Source organism: Canis lupus, chromosome 6, assembly GCF_011100685.1.
Source record: "Canis lupus familiaris isolate Mischka breed German Shepherd chromosome 6, alternate assembly UU_Cfam_GSD_1.0, whole genome shotgun sequence".
Classification (NCBI taxonomy): domain Eukaryota; kingdom Metazoa; phylum Chordata; class Mammalia; order Carnivora; family Canidae; genus Canis; species Canis lupus.
Genome location: NC_049227.1, coordinates 30,689,110 through 30,704,539, shown reverse-complemented (window position 1 = coordinate 30,704,539; position 15,430 = coordinate 30,689,110). Strand labels below are relative to the sequence as shown.

General features: G+C 46.9%; 1 protein-coding gene across 7 annotated transcripts in view; it reads left to right on the top strand.

Moving 5' to 3' along the window:
* SNX29 (sorting nexin 29) overlaps positions 1-15,430 on the top strand; it is a 528,683-nt gene that overhangs the window by 423,086 nt on the left and 90,167 nt on the right. For 6 of the 7 annotated variants that reach the window (XM_038540328.1, XM_038540324.1, XM_038540323.1 and 3 more), the window contains exon 19: positions 5,801-5,941. In XM_038540328.1, coding sequence (XP_038396256.1) covers positions 5,801-5,941 — 141 coding nt within the window. Of the gene's footprint in view, positions 1-5,800; positions 5,942-8,369; positions 8,501-15,430 lie in introns of all 7 variants that reach the window. The other variant, XM_038540329.1, reaches the window with a different exon arrangement.

The following is a 15,430-nucleotide window of genomic DNA, read 5'->3' as shown; positions in this document are numbered from 1 at the left end:
CTGCTCTTCACCACCCTCAGGCACTGCACATCTTCAGTGATCAAATGATGATGATGAGGAGGAGGACGATGACAATGATGTCAGATCCTGTGCCCGGCCCAGTCCTCATGCCTGGGGTTTTGCCTGTTGTCAGGGGTCTACTCTTTTCCTCAGTGCATGTGGTTCCCCACAAGCCACTGGATGGCATGGGGGTATTTGTCAGATAAATCCTATGACTTGTACAAAGAAGGGTTGAACTAATGATTTCTGAGACTCTTCCTCCTGAGTTGTTGAATGCCTACTGTTCCTCCTGAGCAGGAGATACAACAAGGAGAAGGTTGGAAGGTCAGGAGAGGCTTTAACATAGGATGTTTGGTCTAATCACATATTTCTTAGAATATTTTAAAGAATGGAGGCAAGGAGTGCCTGGGTGGCTCAGTCCAATTAAACATCTGCCTTTGGCTCAGGTCATGATCTCAGGATCCTGGGATCAAGCCCCACATTGGGCTTCCTGCTCAGGGAGGAGTCTGCTTCTCCCTCTTCCTCTGCCCCTCCCCTCTGCTCATGGTGCACACTCACTCTCTCTCTGGCTCTCTCTCTCTCTGAAATAGATGAAATCTTTAAAAGAAATGCAGGCAAATTGGCACCATCCTGCTTTGCCAGAGCATGTGGTGGAGTCTACAGTAAGATAGTGCAACGGTGTAAGAGTTGTCCAAGCCCACGCAGGCTGCCCGCCGTACCTACTCTAAAACTATCTTTGGTGTATGCGCATCCTGCATGGACAGCCACTGAAGGAATTTGAAGAGGAAGATGGAAATAAATTGCATAGGGGAAAATGGGTGGCCAGAGGAGCAACTAGAGTCCTGTTGCTGTGGCCCAAGCAGAGGCAGGGTTAACTCTGGGGATGGGTTGGCAGGCCTGTTGTTCAGTACTTGGCCCTGTGGATGAAAGAACAGGACTGGTCAAGGGTGAGACCCAGGTTTCTGGCTCAAACAACTCTGGTCCATTCACCAAGGGAGCAAGGTCCCAGGAAGAGAGAGGAACAGATTTGTAGTGCAGATCATGGGTTCAGATGCAGACATGATGAGCCTTATCAAGTCTGGGTCTGGAGTTCATAGGAGCGGTCCAAACTAGAGATACAGATTTGACCTAAAAATGAAGTGCACAGACCAAAGTTGGTTGCTCATGTAGGGAAGAAGAGGACAGCGAGTGAGAACCTCCATCTCTGGCATGGGGGGAAGAGGAGATGCCCACGTGGAAGACCAAGAAGGAGTTGTCAGAGAAACAGGGACTCTGCACTTTCGTGGAATGAAGCCATTGGCTCTTGACTATGTTAGGAAGAACACAGTCACAGTTTCTCTCTCACGTTAGAGATGCCTGTTTTGTCATTATGTTAGAGGCTTTTAAGATGTGCATTGACACTCACTGCTTGCAGATCATACTAGCTGTCAGTCATTGGAGATTTTACTCTTTTAGGCTCTTCTTGACTCATGCGATTTTTAAAAATGCACTGATCTCTTCCTGTTCTCCCTTGCTGTGTAGTTGCTGTGTATTTCTGGAAGGTGTTGGGGCCTGTAAAAAGCTGACAAAACAACCCTTAGATTGTGTACCTCCAGAATGGTCTCTCCAGTCCCATCTTGATGAAACTAAAGTTTTGTGCTCCAGTTGTGCTTATCCCATCTGGATGTGACCTTCCATCCAGTTGGCTTGATGCCAACTCTGACTCCTCCCTCCTTCCCCAGATTGATTTCCACTTCCTCTCTGTGGTGGCCTGTGTCATCCCGGGCACACTGCTTGTGTGTCCAAGTGCCCCGGCACCACCTTAGGAGGAGGTGCTATCAATCAGTTCCATATTATAGGTGAGGAAACCTATAGTCAGAGAGGAGGCATCGTTTGTCTGACACCCTCAGTCTGGGCTTTACCTCAGGGGTTCCCAAATGGCCCACTCTTAGTCCGTTCATTCTGCTGTAACAAGCCACTGTAGACTGAGGGGTTTATGCCTCACAGTCTGGAGCCTGGGGATCAGGATGAAAGCATCAGCAGTGGTGAGAACCCACTCTCCGATCCACAGACAGATCTTGTTTGTTTGTTTGTTTGTTTGTTTAAAGGTTTTATTTATTTATTTGAGAGAAAGAAATAAGAGAGCACAAGAAGGGAGGAGAAGGAGAAGCAAGCTCACCACTGAGCAGGGAGCCTCATGTGGGACTTCATCCCAGGACCCAGGGATTATGACCTTAGCCAAAGGTAGACGCCTAACTGGCTGAGCCACCCAGGTGCCCGTAAACATCATCTTCTCACTGTGTCCTCACATGTCAGAAGGGGCCAAGGAGCTCTGAGGGGGGGGGGGGTGTCTCTTTTCTAAGGGCGCTAATCCCATTCATGAGGGCTCCACTCCCATGACCTAATGACCTCCAAAAGGCCCATCTCCTCACACCGTCATGTCAGGGGTTAGGATTTCAACATACAAAATCTAGGGGAACATAAATATTCAGACCACAACATCTACCTATCAGAATCATTAAAAAAAAAAAAAAAAAAAAAAAAAAAAAAAGAATCACTAGGTAGGGAAGCTTTGAAACACTACAGATTCCTGGGTCCCAGATGGTTAATGCATCCTAGCCAGAGGCTGGTAATATTTGGAAAGCACTGCTCCTTTCCACACCAGATCTTGGATATGTCTGTGGGAAAGTAACAGTAATGAGTATTGAGTATCTAGATCAGGGGTTGGCAAAGTGTTTTTTGTAAAGGGCCAGAAAATAAATATTTTCAGCTTTGCAGGCCATATGGTCTTTGTTGGAACTGCTCAGTTCTGCCATTATACTTCAAAAGCAGCTATAAACAATAGGTAAACAAATAGATGTGGTTGGATTTGGCTCATGGGGTGTAGTGTACCTCTCCTGAGCTAGGTAATTAACCTCATGCATGATGATCAGACAAGCAGTTGAACTTGCCGTTCTCCAGGGGGTACTTGGATTTGTGAAACAATACACTACAGGCAGACAGTCCATTCGGGATGTGGCAGGTTGAAGCTGCATTCAGCCACCAGGACAAAGACCTCTAAAACAGTAAGCTTGAATAAATTCAAGACAAATATTTCTCTTTTGTGAAAAAAAAAATTTTTTTTACAATAGAAAGTCTAGTAATTGGTGTGGTGGCTTCATAATGACATCAGAGACCCTTAGTCCCGTCTATCTTCTTCATAATCAAGGTTATCTCATGATCACAAAATGACTGCTGGAGCTCCAGTTATCATGTCTTTGAGAAAGGAAGGAAGGAGGGAGGGAGGGAGAAGGGTAAAAAGGTACTGTTGGTAGAGTCAGATCTCTCCTAAGGGCTTCCTTAGAAGCCCCAGTGAAGTTTTTGCTTACATCCCATTAGCTACTCTTTCCTGCAAGGCAGACAGGAAAATGTAGTTGTTTTTTGTTGCTGTTGTTTTTTCCTGAACATCTTGCTGTCCCCAGAAATACTAGGAGGAAATAGAGACTGGGTGGGCAATGAGCACTTATTGTGACGCAGGAGGACCCAATGAATGCCCCAAATGCACTGCATTAAAGTGCCCCTGAGCCCCACTGGGTTTATTTGTTGATTGATCATGTCTCAATTTATAGAGATTAAGAAAGCCTGAAGTCCCTTTTCTCTACAACTAGCCAGGCTCTTCCAGATCTTCTGGGGTCTAATGTATGTGTCACTCTTACAAATCAAATACTTATATCATCAGGATAATAGTCCTATCAATCATCATGCCACTGCTTGGACACCCAGTGCCAAGCAGCCTTTTGAGATAAACCTTTCCCTCTCGGCAGTTTTTTCCTCTTTTGTCTTCCTCTACTGTGTATCTGCTGGAAGTCTGCTTCCTGAGGTTATTCAGAACACATCATCTTGGTCTTTTCTCCAAGGTCTCTTCCCTCTCTACCTGAGGCTCACATGGTCACCCCTTCATTGCCTGCCTTCTTTGTGATAATTTGGCTGCAGATCCTCTCATGGGGCCCATGGTTCTCAGATTTACAGCGTGTGGAACCACTTGGGTTCTTGTTCTGAGCAGATCATTGAGGGTGGAGCCTGAGACGATGCCTTTCTAACATCTTTCCACCTGGTGCTGGTCCATGGAAAGCCCTTTGAGTAGCAAGTGATCTGGGCCTTTCTGAACATATTGCAGGTCATCCTTTTAGTAGATGGCAACCAAAACCCAACTGTGTTGGTTGGTCAATTTAGAATAGAGCAAGAGCAGGTTTTCAACTCATTTATCCCAGAAGTTAACATACACATTTTCATGAGGTCTGAAGACGACATAGGGCTTTTTTTTTTTTTGTTTTGTTTTGTTTTTGGTGGCTCTCCCATGTTATTTCCTTAGCTCATATTTACTAAAGTCTATAAGTCTTTGTCCCACAGGCCACCCCTGTGCCGTATTTCCCCATCTCTTAACTTTTGGTGTTGGTTTTCTGGATTTTATTGTAAAACCTGACACTGATCTTTTTGAATTTCATCATATTGGATTAGATTCATTCCTCATGCCAGTTGAGATCACTTGATATGTGTCATCCAGTATATTTACCATCTCTTCTAGCTTGGAGGCTTCAAACTAGACAGGTCTCTGTTTCTCTATCCTATTCCCTTGGAAAGTTCTGGCCGTTAATTGCAGCTCTATTGTTTAAATCATCTGTCCTTGATCTTGTTCACAAGAATATTACAAGAGACTTTGATGGCTGTTTTACCAAAGTTCAGGTATATGACGTCTGCATTTGGGAATACTGGGTGGTTTTCACATAGAGGCAGAATTATCACTCATTTCATAGATGCCTATTTTTATTATGTCAGAGGTTTTTAAGATACGTATTGGCATTTACTGATTGCAGATTATAGTAGCTATTTATCATTGAGAACTTTACTCTCTGGGCTGTTCTTGTATAATTTTTTAAAACGCATCGATCTCTCTCCCACTTCTGTTTTCCCCTGAGATGTAATTGCTGTGGAGGGTGTTGGGGGCCTTTAAAAACCTAAAGAAATGGTTCTTACCTTGTGTTCCCCCAGAATGGTCTCTAGAAGTCCCATCTTGATTCAAAGTAAATAAGTTTTATGCTGGTCCTTATCCCATCTGGACATGACCTTCCATCCAGTTAGGTTGATGTTCACTCCAGCCTGTCCCTCCTTCCCCAGATTGATTTCCACTTCCTCTGTGTGGTGGTCCGTGTGATCCCAGGCATAGCTGCGCTGCTTACGTGCCCAAATGTTCCTTGGTAGAAGGTGCCATTAATCAGCTCCATCTTACAGATGAGGAAATGCATAGCCAGCAATCTGTCACTGCTACAGTATGCATGTGACGGAAGTCTGATGACCGTCTTTGCGATCAGTTGGCCTGTTTATCTCTGCTGATACTGGGAAATGATATGTAGTGTGGTGTTCCCATAACCTGCCTGATTTATTCTTTCATGTGCCTCTTTGTTGACTCAGTACCATAGAAGCCCTTCTCTGTTGAGCCCTGGGCATCCGGTGGCTTGGGAGATAGATGTGGCCCCTGCTCTTACAAGGCTGGCTCTTGTGGGTGGAGCATAACCACAGTCCCACCCCTTTGTAATCAGAGATGTTTGTTTGTTTGTTTTTTAAGATTGATTGATTCTAGAAAGGGGCAGAGGCAGAAGGAGAGTAAATCCCCAGCAGACTCCATGCTGAGTGCAGAGCCCGACATGGGGCTGGATCCCATGACCCCGAGATCACGACCTGAGCTGAAATCAAGACTCCTAACCAGCTGAGCCACCCAGGTGCCCCTGTAACAAGAGCTTGAAGAGAGATTTACATTTTCTTTCTCTTTCCCCTTCCTTGTCAGGTCTACATCCGGATAAAAGACGATGAATGGAATGTCTATCGGCGGTACACAGAGTTTAGGAGTTTGCACCACAAGTTGCAGAACAAATACCCTCAAGTGAGGGGCTACAGCTTCCCACCCAAAAAGGCCATTGGAAACAAGGTACTGTCACCGCGGGGACCAGGCAGCTCACACAGGAGTGCCTGATGCACACACGCTTCTGTAGATGTAGGACTCAGAAGTTGGCTTATGTAAGGAAAAAGAGGAACCAAGAAAACACTCATAATTCCATCCCTTAAAGACAAACATGTTCTGTTTTGTGTACGTCCTCTTCATTCTCTAGGGCAGAGGTCGGCAAACGTGTTCCATTAAAGGGCCAGAGAGGAACTATTTTTGACTTTGTGGAGCATATGACCTTAGCTGAAAATACTCAACTGTGTCATTGTCGTGTGAAAGCAGCCACAGACGGTGTGAGCACAGATGGGCATGGCCGTGTGCCAATAAAACTTTATTCATAAGAATAGATGGCAGCTCAATTTGGCTGATGCGTCATAGTTTGCTGACCCCTGTTCTGGACCCAAAAAAATGATTTCTGGTTTTTATCCATAGTTGTCATGATGCTTATTTGGACTCATGAATGTGGGGCATATTCCCAATAAAGCTTTCTCGGAGGAGCTTCTTTTGGTATAGGGTTACTTCCCTTTTGAAGGCTAAGAACTGATAATGACATAATTTGTTTCCAGGTATTCATCCAGGCACGTTGGAGAAAGGAGGTGCTAACACTCCATGAGGTTGCTGGTGTTCATCCAGCAGGTGTTTACTGAACACCATTATGTATCGTGGGGCGGGGGATTGGAGCCCAGGGCCAGGAGGACAGGCCTGGGCCTCGTGTGGGGCTTCGCATCATCTGCCTCAGCCCATTGGCCTCATTTTGTCATCCCTCACATTAGCTTAGAGCAGCAGTTCTCTGTCTTGGCTACACTTAGAATCACATGGGGAGCTTTAAAAGCTTCTGAGACCTGTAGTCCCCACTCCCCTTAGGGTTTAAGGTCTGGAGTGAGTCAGGGGTCCTGAGGAATTTCAGACGTCTCCAGGTGGCTCCGGCATGCAGCCAAGCTGGAGAACCCCTGGCTTCCACTCTGGTAGGAAACGGTGACAGGTGCATGATTACAGTATATCAACTAGCTTGGCAGGGACAGTTCAGCTGGAGGAGGTAAGGTCATGACCCTATTGAGGACAGGTCAGAAGCTGGGCCTTGTTAGAAGGGGGATCCCTGTACTCCCGTGGTTCTCAGAGTGTGGTCCCTGACAGCAGTAGCAGCATCACCTGGAACTCGTTAGAAATCCCAATTCCCAGGCCCCACCTCAGACCTACGGAAGTATCTGCTCTGGGGCTGGGGCCCAGAAACCTGGGTTTCAGTTTGTGTGGTGCTGATGCACGAGGAAGCATGATGACCACAGTGCTATCACATTGACAGGGTTGTGAGGCAGATTCCATATATGGTGAGTCCTAGTCTCTCCCTTGAAAGAGGCCCCTAGTTAGGGTCTTCTTGAATCTTCCTCGCAGAAAACTGGTGCAAGGGTTTCCATAACCATTCCCAACCCTTGGGAGTTCCGCAGGGAAAACTATTACTGACTGTTCTGTTTACATGTTCATGGATTTTTGTGCTTCAACCAGATTAGAAACCTGATCACGTCAGGGTCTGTTAGATCTTAATTTAAACAGTTACAAAGCAGGTTTATCTGAGGCCTCAAATAAATGTGTCATTCCATTTTTTTCTGAAGATAAGTGGAGTTGAACCCATAAAAATGGAAGACTGAGAAATTCTACACTTGCTCATAGCAAGAAGGACAATAATTCTTATGAAAAGAGGGGAAAAATTATATACTGATTTAATCTAATGACTTGCAAGCTCATACAAATCTTGGGACCCATCCAGAATGTCTTAAAATGTCATAAAGCAAAATTCTGCCTAACTAACGTATTACCATTATAAGATACTCTCATTTGAAGCAAGCATTATACAGAAGCAGCCTTTCCATGACACCTTCTTTGGGGAGCTCGGCTTGTCTGTATGTCACTACGGGAAGTGAGCACAAAGCTGAATCAGGGGTATTCACGTGGTGAAATCTGTTGTGTGTTTGCTTCCTGCAGCTGCCCTACCACACTGGCACCCATTTAATGGTCTAAACACACAAATTGATTATCTTAGAGTTCTGGAGGTTGGAAATCCAGAATCCATCCGTCTGGCTGGGCTGAAATCAAGGTGTCAGCAAGGTTAGTTCTTTATGGAGGCTCCAGAGGAGAATCCTTTCCTTAGCATGTGGCCTCCTGTGTCTCCAGAGCCAGCAATCACATGACTGTGACCTCACCTTCTGTCACATGGTCCCATCTCCTTCTGTGACTTCTCTCCCTCTTATAAGGACCCTCACGATGACAGTGGGCTCACCCCGATAATCCACAACAATATTCTGTCTCAGGATTCTTAACACATCTGCAAAGTCACTTTTGCCATGTAAGGTAAAATATTCTCAGGTTCTGGGATTAGGCATCGTTGGGGGCCTCATGTTGCCACATTCTTTCTCTGCAGACCAAACCGACACCCTCCCCACCTTGGATCTCAGGGCAAGCCTTGGAGTTATTCCAAACTTATTTAAGACAAGACAAACCTACTGACACCACCTCCCAGGAGCAGGGACTGCCCTGACTTCCCCCTCTGAGGTGGGTCATCCCCAGTCCTGCGTCACATTCTCCTATCCTTGTCAATCTTGGGACTGACTCTGAGCAGCAGTGGGCTTTTGCCCTGTGAAATATGTGTCAATAGGGCACTGTCCCCGACCCCCCCTGCCCCCATACCCAGTGCAATCCTGTTGGGAATAAAAGGGCTTTTGGGAATTAAAGGTAACATCTTGGTGGGCCTGGCCCAGTGATGGAGTTGTACAGATGCCCTGGATGGCTGGTTCTTCACTAGATTGTGGGTCCTTTTCCCCATGGTCAGGGCAGGCCTGATAGTTTCCTCTGTTGCTCAGGAACCTGACAGCTCCTGAGCAGTCATGGGGCCTCCATCTCTTGTCTTGGCCTTCGAATTGGCTGGTTGGCCATGACTTTACTTTGATTCCCTCTCTCCCTGTGCGTTTGGCTAAGACATACTCCCTTCCCTTAAGTATACTTTGGCTGCTGCCCAGAACAGGTTGGAGGGTTTATCGGATTTTCAAAGGCAGATTAAATCAGCATGCAGGATTGCAGCATCCAGCAAAGGCTACTGATGATGTCTGTCAAGAGACAAAGTCTGCACTGGTCCCAAATGGGCCTACAGGCTCAAGATACCTGCCTTCATACCCCGAGGGCAAGTTTTCTAGTTCATTTTCATTCTAAATTGGTCCAGAAAAATCAACTGTGTCAGCATCTTTTCCTTGATTGGATCACTTCGAGAATGTCTCACTTACCACTTAACACCATTAAAGTACGAAGACATGACTTCTTTGTGGATTGAGTTACATGTCCCTTACTCCTGTAAGCCTTAGATCCATTAAATGATTCAATCCAGAATCCACAGACCTGGACACTATTCAAGAAAATACTAGCCACAGTTTATTTTTTTCAAATTTGTCATATGAGTATCTTTCTAGCCTGAATTTCTAGGTATTTGCCTAACACTGCCACCGTTGTTGGTTATCTGCCAGTTGTAGAATTAAAATATCATCTTTATGATGATAGTTCTGACTTAAACATTTTATTTATATATTTGAGAGAGAAGAGAGTGAGCAAGTAAGTACGTGAGAGGGGCTGAGGGAGAGAATCTCAGGCAGTCTCCCCACTGAGCCCGACACAGGGTTAATTTTCACGACCCGTGAAATCATGACCTGAGCCACAACCAAGAGTGAGATGCTTAACTGACTGATATACTCAGGCACCTCCAAGTTTGAACTTTAATTGATAAATAGCACGTTGAATAGTCGTGGATACAGCATTTGTCTTTAGCAAGGAATTTCTTTGGTCTTAGTATGCCATGCGTATGTGCAGCTGTTCATACCCAGAGTACTCACTAGAGCTCCACATGCCTTCAGGTGCCACATCAGGCCTAAATCATGTTAAGGTAGTTTCCTGATTATCAGTCTACCACTTGATGAAGTGTATTCCTTGGTAGCTGAGTCAAGCAAGCCACAATAGTTGTATATTAAAGTTACTTATTAAATTTGAAATAGCACAGCCATGGCGCTTGTATCTATCAAGATAGTCTTGGTTAAGCTGGAGTAACAAATCCATGATCTTGACAGTCTTAGCCAACCAAGGTGTATTTTTGGCTCTCCTCAGGAGACCAAGGATAGGGGCAAATCAGACACACTGGCTCTTAAATCTTCTGCCCAGATGTGAAACATGTTAATTCCACTCCTCTTTCATTGGCCAAAGCCAGTTACTGAGCTGTGCTTAATGCCAGGGGAGCAAAGGAGTCCACTGCTACCATGTGCCCTGGAGAACTAGAATTTTTTCAGTCTGCTCCCTTGACCCCCCCAGGGGTGGCACTTCTCTTGAGCCACATTTCTGAGCAGGGTGTGGATAACAGGAGAGCACAGCTCTACCAGTTCAAGACTGGCACACTGAGTCCTGTGGTTTCCCTCCATGAGTCCCAGTTCAGGTGCTTCCCTTCATCCTGTTTCAGTTTTCCCAGCCCACGCCTGGTCCTTCCTGGTGTGGGCATCTGCACCTTTTCCACTCTTGCTTGCCCACTCCTCCATTCCCTATGGTATAGCCACAATGAGGTTTATACAACATAGATTACATGGCGTCATTGTTGATGAAGCCTGCCCCCCAACGCCAGTGGTGCCCATGGCAGTTAAATTCGAGACTCTTTATGGCCTTCCAGATGTCCCCTGATCTGTCCCCCGCTTCCTCTCCTACCTTATCTCCTGCCCCACCCTCTTCCCCCTTACACCTAGTACACTGACGACCTAAGGCTTCCATGCTGTTCTTACCTTGTGGACTTTGCTCCTGCTGTTCCCTCTGTCTGGATTGGCTTCCCCCTCATCTCTGTGTGGACGGCTCCTGTGGTTCATCAGACCTCAGCTCGAATTCCACCCCTAGGGCAGCCTTTCCCGACCACCCTCGTCAGTGCTGCCCCTTTGGTCACCTTCCAACCCCTGATCCTTTGTCTGCATGAATTCTCTCCCGCCATGTACCATTAATTCAAGTGATTGGGTTGTGACCTTGAGTAGTGTTGTCTCTGCCCTGGAATGGAAGCTCATGATAGCAGGGTCTTGGCCTGTTCCCTGCTCTCTCCCCAGCTCCTAGAATAGCACCTGGCACCCCAGAGAGACTCATGGCCTGAATTAAGGAATAAGTGAACAAGCATTAAGTGGGAAAATTTCCCTGTTACTTTCTTCTTCACATCACTGGGTCTCGGCACAAATTCAAAAAATCTGAATTCCCAAAGTGGGTGGAATAATTTTGAGGGTGACTTGGGAGGTTGCTCTCACTCCACTTGGAATGAATGTGTTTTTTGTAGAATGGGCCAGAGGCTGGCAAACCTTTATGGATGGGAAAGGTGGCCCTCTAGCAATCTGGGGGGAGTCACCTGGCAAGCTCCCCGTCCAAATGGACTTCGCCAGCATGAGGGGTTAGGAGAAAAACTTGTTTTTGATGACGCTACTCCCAAGTCTGCATTATTGCTCAGTGAGAGATTTGAGAGGCTGTCATTTCTTCTTAGGATAATGGAGTCAGTCTCTGAAAGTTCATTTGGCATTAAGGCAAGGCAAATCACTTTCCCTGGAGCCGCAGATAATTCAACTTGTTGGGGAAATTATGCATTAAAATCCTCATTAAAAACACATACACCAGTGCCAGAGGAGCCCACCGGTGCTCACTGAGCCATGGAAAGCACCTTTGCGGCTGGAGAGGCACAGATTTAGATGCAGCCGTGGGGGCACCAGGCCCCCAGCAGAAGGTACTTGCAATGTTGGGAACAAGCAGCGATTTGGAAGAGTGTAGGAGCCGCTTAATTTTTTCCATTTAGAAACACTTCTGGAACGCCAGGATGTCATGTTAGATGTCAGGGGGCTTAACGGAAGGTCTCTACCCTCACGAAGTTCACGGCCTCGTGGGGCAAAGCCCATTGTGTCAGTTCTCATGGAAGAGTCCTGTGATCTTGGGGAACCGAGGGTTCCTAGTGCACTCTGGAGGGGGCCGTGAGCGCCGCCGCCTTGGGCAGGGGGCGAAGTGCTCAGCAGGCCGGCAGGTCAATTCAGGGGCCGGCCTTTCCTTCAGTGTGCCCTGTGTTAGCTTTGTGTGGTTGCCTTAGGAAATAACCACAAACCTAGTGACTTTAAGCAATACACATTTATTAAGTTACAGTTGAGGAGGCCAGAAGTCAACATCATCATCACGGGGTTGAAGTCAAGGTGTCAGCAAGGGCTGCATTTCTTTCTCGAGGCTCTCAGGGAGAATTCCTTTCCTTGCCTTTTCCAGCTTCTGGAGGCTTCCCACATCCCTTGGCTCTTCCTTCCTCTTCAGTGTTGTAACTCTGTGACCGTCCTTGCCTGGTCACATCTCTGACCAGTGGGGAAAGATTCTCCGCTTTGAAGGGGTGGGATTAGTCTACAGCCATACCACCCTGACCCGTCCAATCTTGTCTGAAGGAATGGGATTGGATGGGGCGTACTCAGGTAACCCAGGATGACCTTCCCATCTGAGGACCCTTAACTGAATCAGCTCTGCAGAGTCTCCTTTGCCCTGTGAGACAGCGTATTCACAGGGATTGGGGGGTGGAAAACGAGAGGGGGGGCTGTTTCTGCCTGCCTCACACCTCTCTTTCCTTGCCTGTAATAAGGGAACTATTACTGTGACTTTGTAAATGGGGGGAGGGAGGCACAGGGAGGCCAAGTGACTTGACCAAGGCCATCTTGCTAGGCAGTGTCAAGGTGATATGTGGGCCCAGGCAGACAGTGCCAAAGCCCTCACCTTCCCCCAGCACACGGGGATCTGCTGTGGAGTACCACGGAGGGCGGATGAATGTAGATGACTTAACCCTTGCCCTATGGTGGACTTTGACTGCCGTAAGGCCCTTCCTCGACCTCGGTGGTGTAGAACTCTGCCTCTCCACTGCTGACCCACCATCCCCACCCACCCCATGCTGACTGAGGTACCACTTACACAGCTAGGGGATGATGCCCTCATGGTCAACCGGGAGGCTTATAGGAACTTTCCTTGTAAATCTACATGGATGGAGGGGTAGTTACTCCTGCCCATTTATTTATTCAACAAGACTTTGCCAACTCTGAGAATCAAACCTAGAAAGAAAAAGGTTCCTCTTGCTTCACTAACTGTATGGCCTCGGGCAAGTTATTTGATAGTTCTCTGCCTCAGTTTCTCCTCCAGATACCACTTCCCTCTAGTGTTATAGAAGGACTTACAGTGGTAGCATCTGTAAAGAACTCACAACAGCATCCGCATTGGATCAGTGCTGCGGACGTGTTTGTTAAGGGGGTGCCTAGGCTGGCAGTGAGGCAGAGCAAGCCAGCAGGAGCACGTCCTCCTCACAGAGGATGCAGCAGACGAGCCTGACACAGGTGGCCCTTCCAGAACCCTCCACGTCTGCGTTTCTGTGCACAGGAATACCAACCACCATGTGCCGGGCGTGTGCACAGTGGGGGCTTTGTATTCATTCTTGCACTGTGGTATTCTTGTCGGGTCCCATATAAAATATCTTCGAGATGGGGAAGCCGGGCGCAGAGGCTGTAAACATCCTGCCCAAGGTCCTGTAGCTCCCATCAGGGACGGAGTCACATGGCTGCTGATGCCCCTGTGCCCCCTGCACCCTGGTCACCCAGCCCCAGAAAGCCACACCCAAATCTGGGAGGTGGTAATGCACAAAGGAACCTGCGACGATAGCTCTCTCAGGGGAGATGCAAAGTCTCTGGAGATTCTACCAAAAATTCCATCATGTGAAAGAGAATCCAGAAGACAATGCAAATTTGGGAGAAAAAAAAGAAGCTCCAACTGAATGAAGCCGTAAACTCATGCTTGTTTCTCGTTTGACACTCTGCCAACCACTGTGTAAATAGTCCTGATACTTAATGTATTAAGCGAGAAGAAGAGTGAAATTGGGCTCATTATACATCACACATTTGTGTTTCTCTTTAATACAGTAAAAGCCTCTTAAGATATTTTCCAGGAGAGCAGTTGCTAAAGCCATCTTGCCAGAGAAATGGTCTCAGGAGAGAGACTTTGAGGAGCCTCAGACTTGGACCGTGTATATGCATACATATGCAAATGAGTGCATGTATTTAATAAGGGAGGGGTTCCTTGGGAGTACTTCTTTGTAATATCAAATTAAAATCCAATAAAAAAGTCAAGGTCATTTTATGAACAAATAATCCAGAGCCAGCAATGAGAAGTGTTATCAGTTCACTGTTCGCATCCTGCGTGTTCTCTGCAAGTAGCACGTGGAGAGGTTGAATCTAAGCTAATCATCTTGGTGATCTCAGGCTACGGACCTTGCAGGTGCCCCCACTGTCCCCAAACTCGGAGTTAGCCTAATGCAGCCTTCTCTCTCTCAACCCACCCACCCTGTGGAATTAGAGCAGCACCTGGCTTATAGAGTGTCTGTCTTCTCAGCATCTCACACGTGCCTGGCACATGGTGGGTGCTGAGTGAAACATGTTTGATGAACCCGAGAACTCAAGCCACCTAAAAGCTGGTGTGTGACAGCAGAGTTGTGCAGTTCCTGGGTTCCCTTTCTTGTCCGTTCCCTTCCTCCCTTTAGCCTGCAAGGCTTTGGTAATTGTTCAGAGGAAGATTGACACAGCACGGTGAATATTTGCATGAGGCTCTGCAGAGACTTCCCATTTGCCATGCCTGGTGATAAAGAGGAGTTATTTGACCCGTCGGGATCTGGCCTTCCCGGTTCACCAGCCAGACTGGGCCGGCTCCTGTCCTTCACCTGTCTCAAGGCCTCTGATGCAGCAATGGTGAATCCATTGGTTTGGAAACTGGCACAAATTACACTACACTTGACTCTGCTGGGCATGAAATGTCATCCAAAATATTTCTGGGGCTGTTAAATTATTTGTATGTCATTATTTCATCCCTCCTTCTAGCTCTGAGGGCCTTCTGATTATACTTAACTCATGTTATATCTGTTTTTTCCCCCTCACATTTTTGGACAACTGATTAAAATCACAACCCAGAAGAGTACTTGTCAGCTCTTACTCTCTTCTTGAATGATTGAGAATAATTGCTACCTCCCCCTTCAGTACTGCCATTAATATGTGAGAACTGCATATTGCAGTCTTGGTTCATCTTAAGCACACTAGAGAAAAACATTTTTAGTTCCCTAAGTTGCCACCTTAGGGTTCCAGAATCCTTTGTGTATGAAGGAAGCTGTCCCCTTCCCCTTGACGTCCTCACAGGCCATTTGGATTTTTAGAAGGTTAAGACTTTGGACTTCAGCATCACACTGGCCTCACTTCAGACCCTGTCTCTGGTACACACTGGCTGCGTGACCTCCGTGTGTCACCTGGTCCTCATGATGCTCAGCTGTTGCAGCAGTCATGTGGGTTGAGGGTGCTTGCATCGTGAGGTCTCATGATAATCCACCCGACATATCCTGAACCCTCAATTGGTAGCTTTAAAAAAAAGAAATAGGTCTTCAGAGGA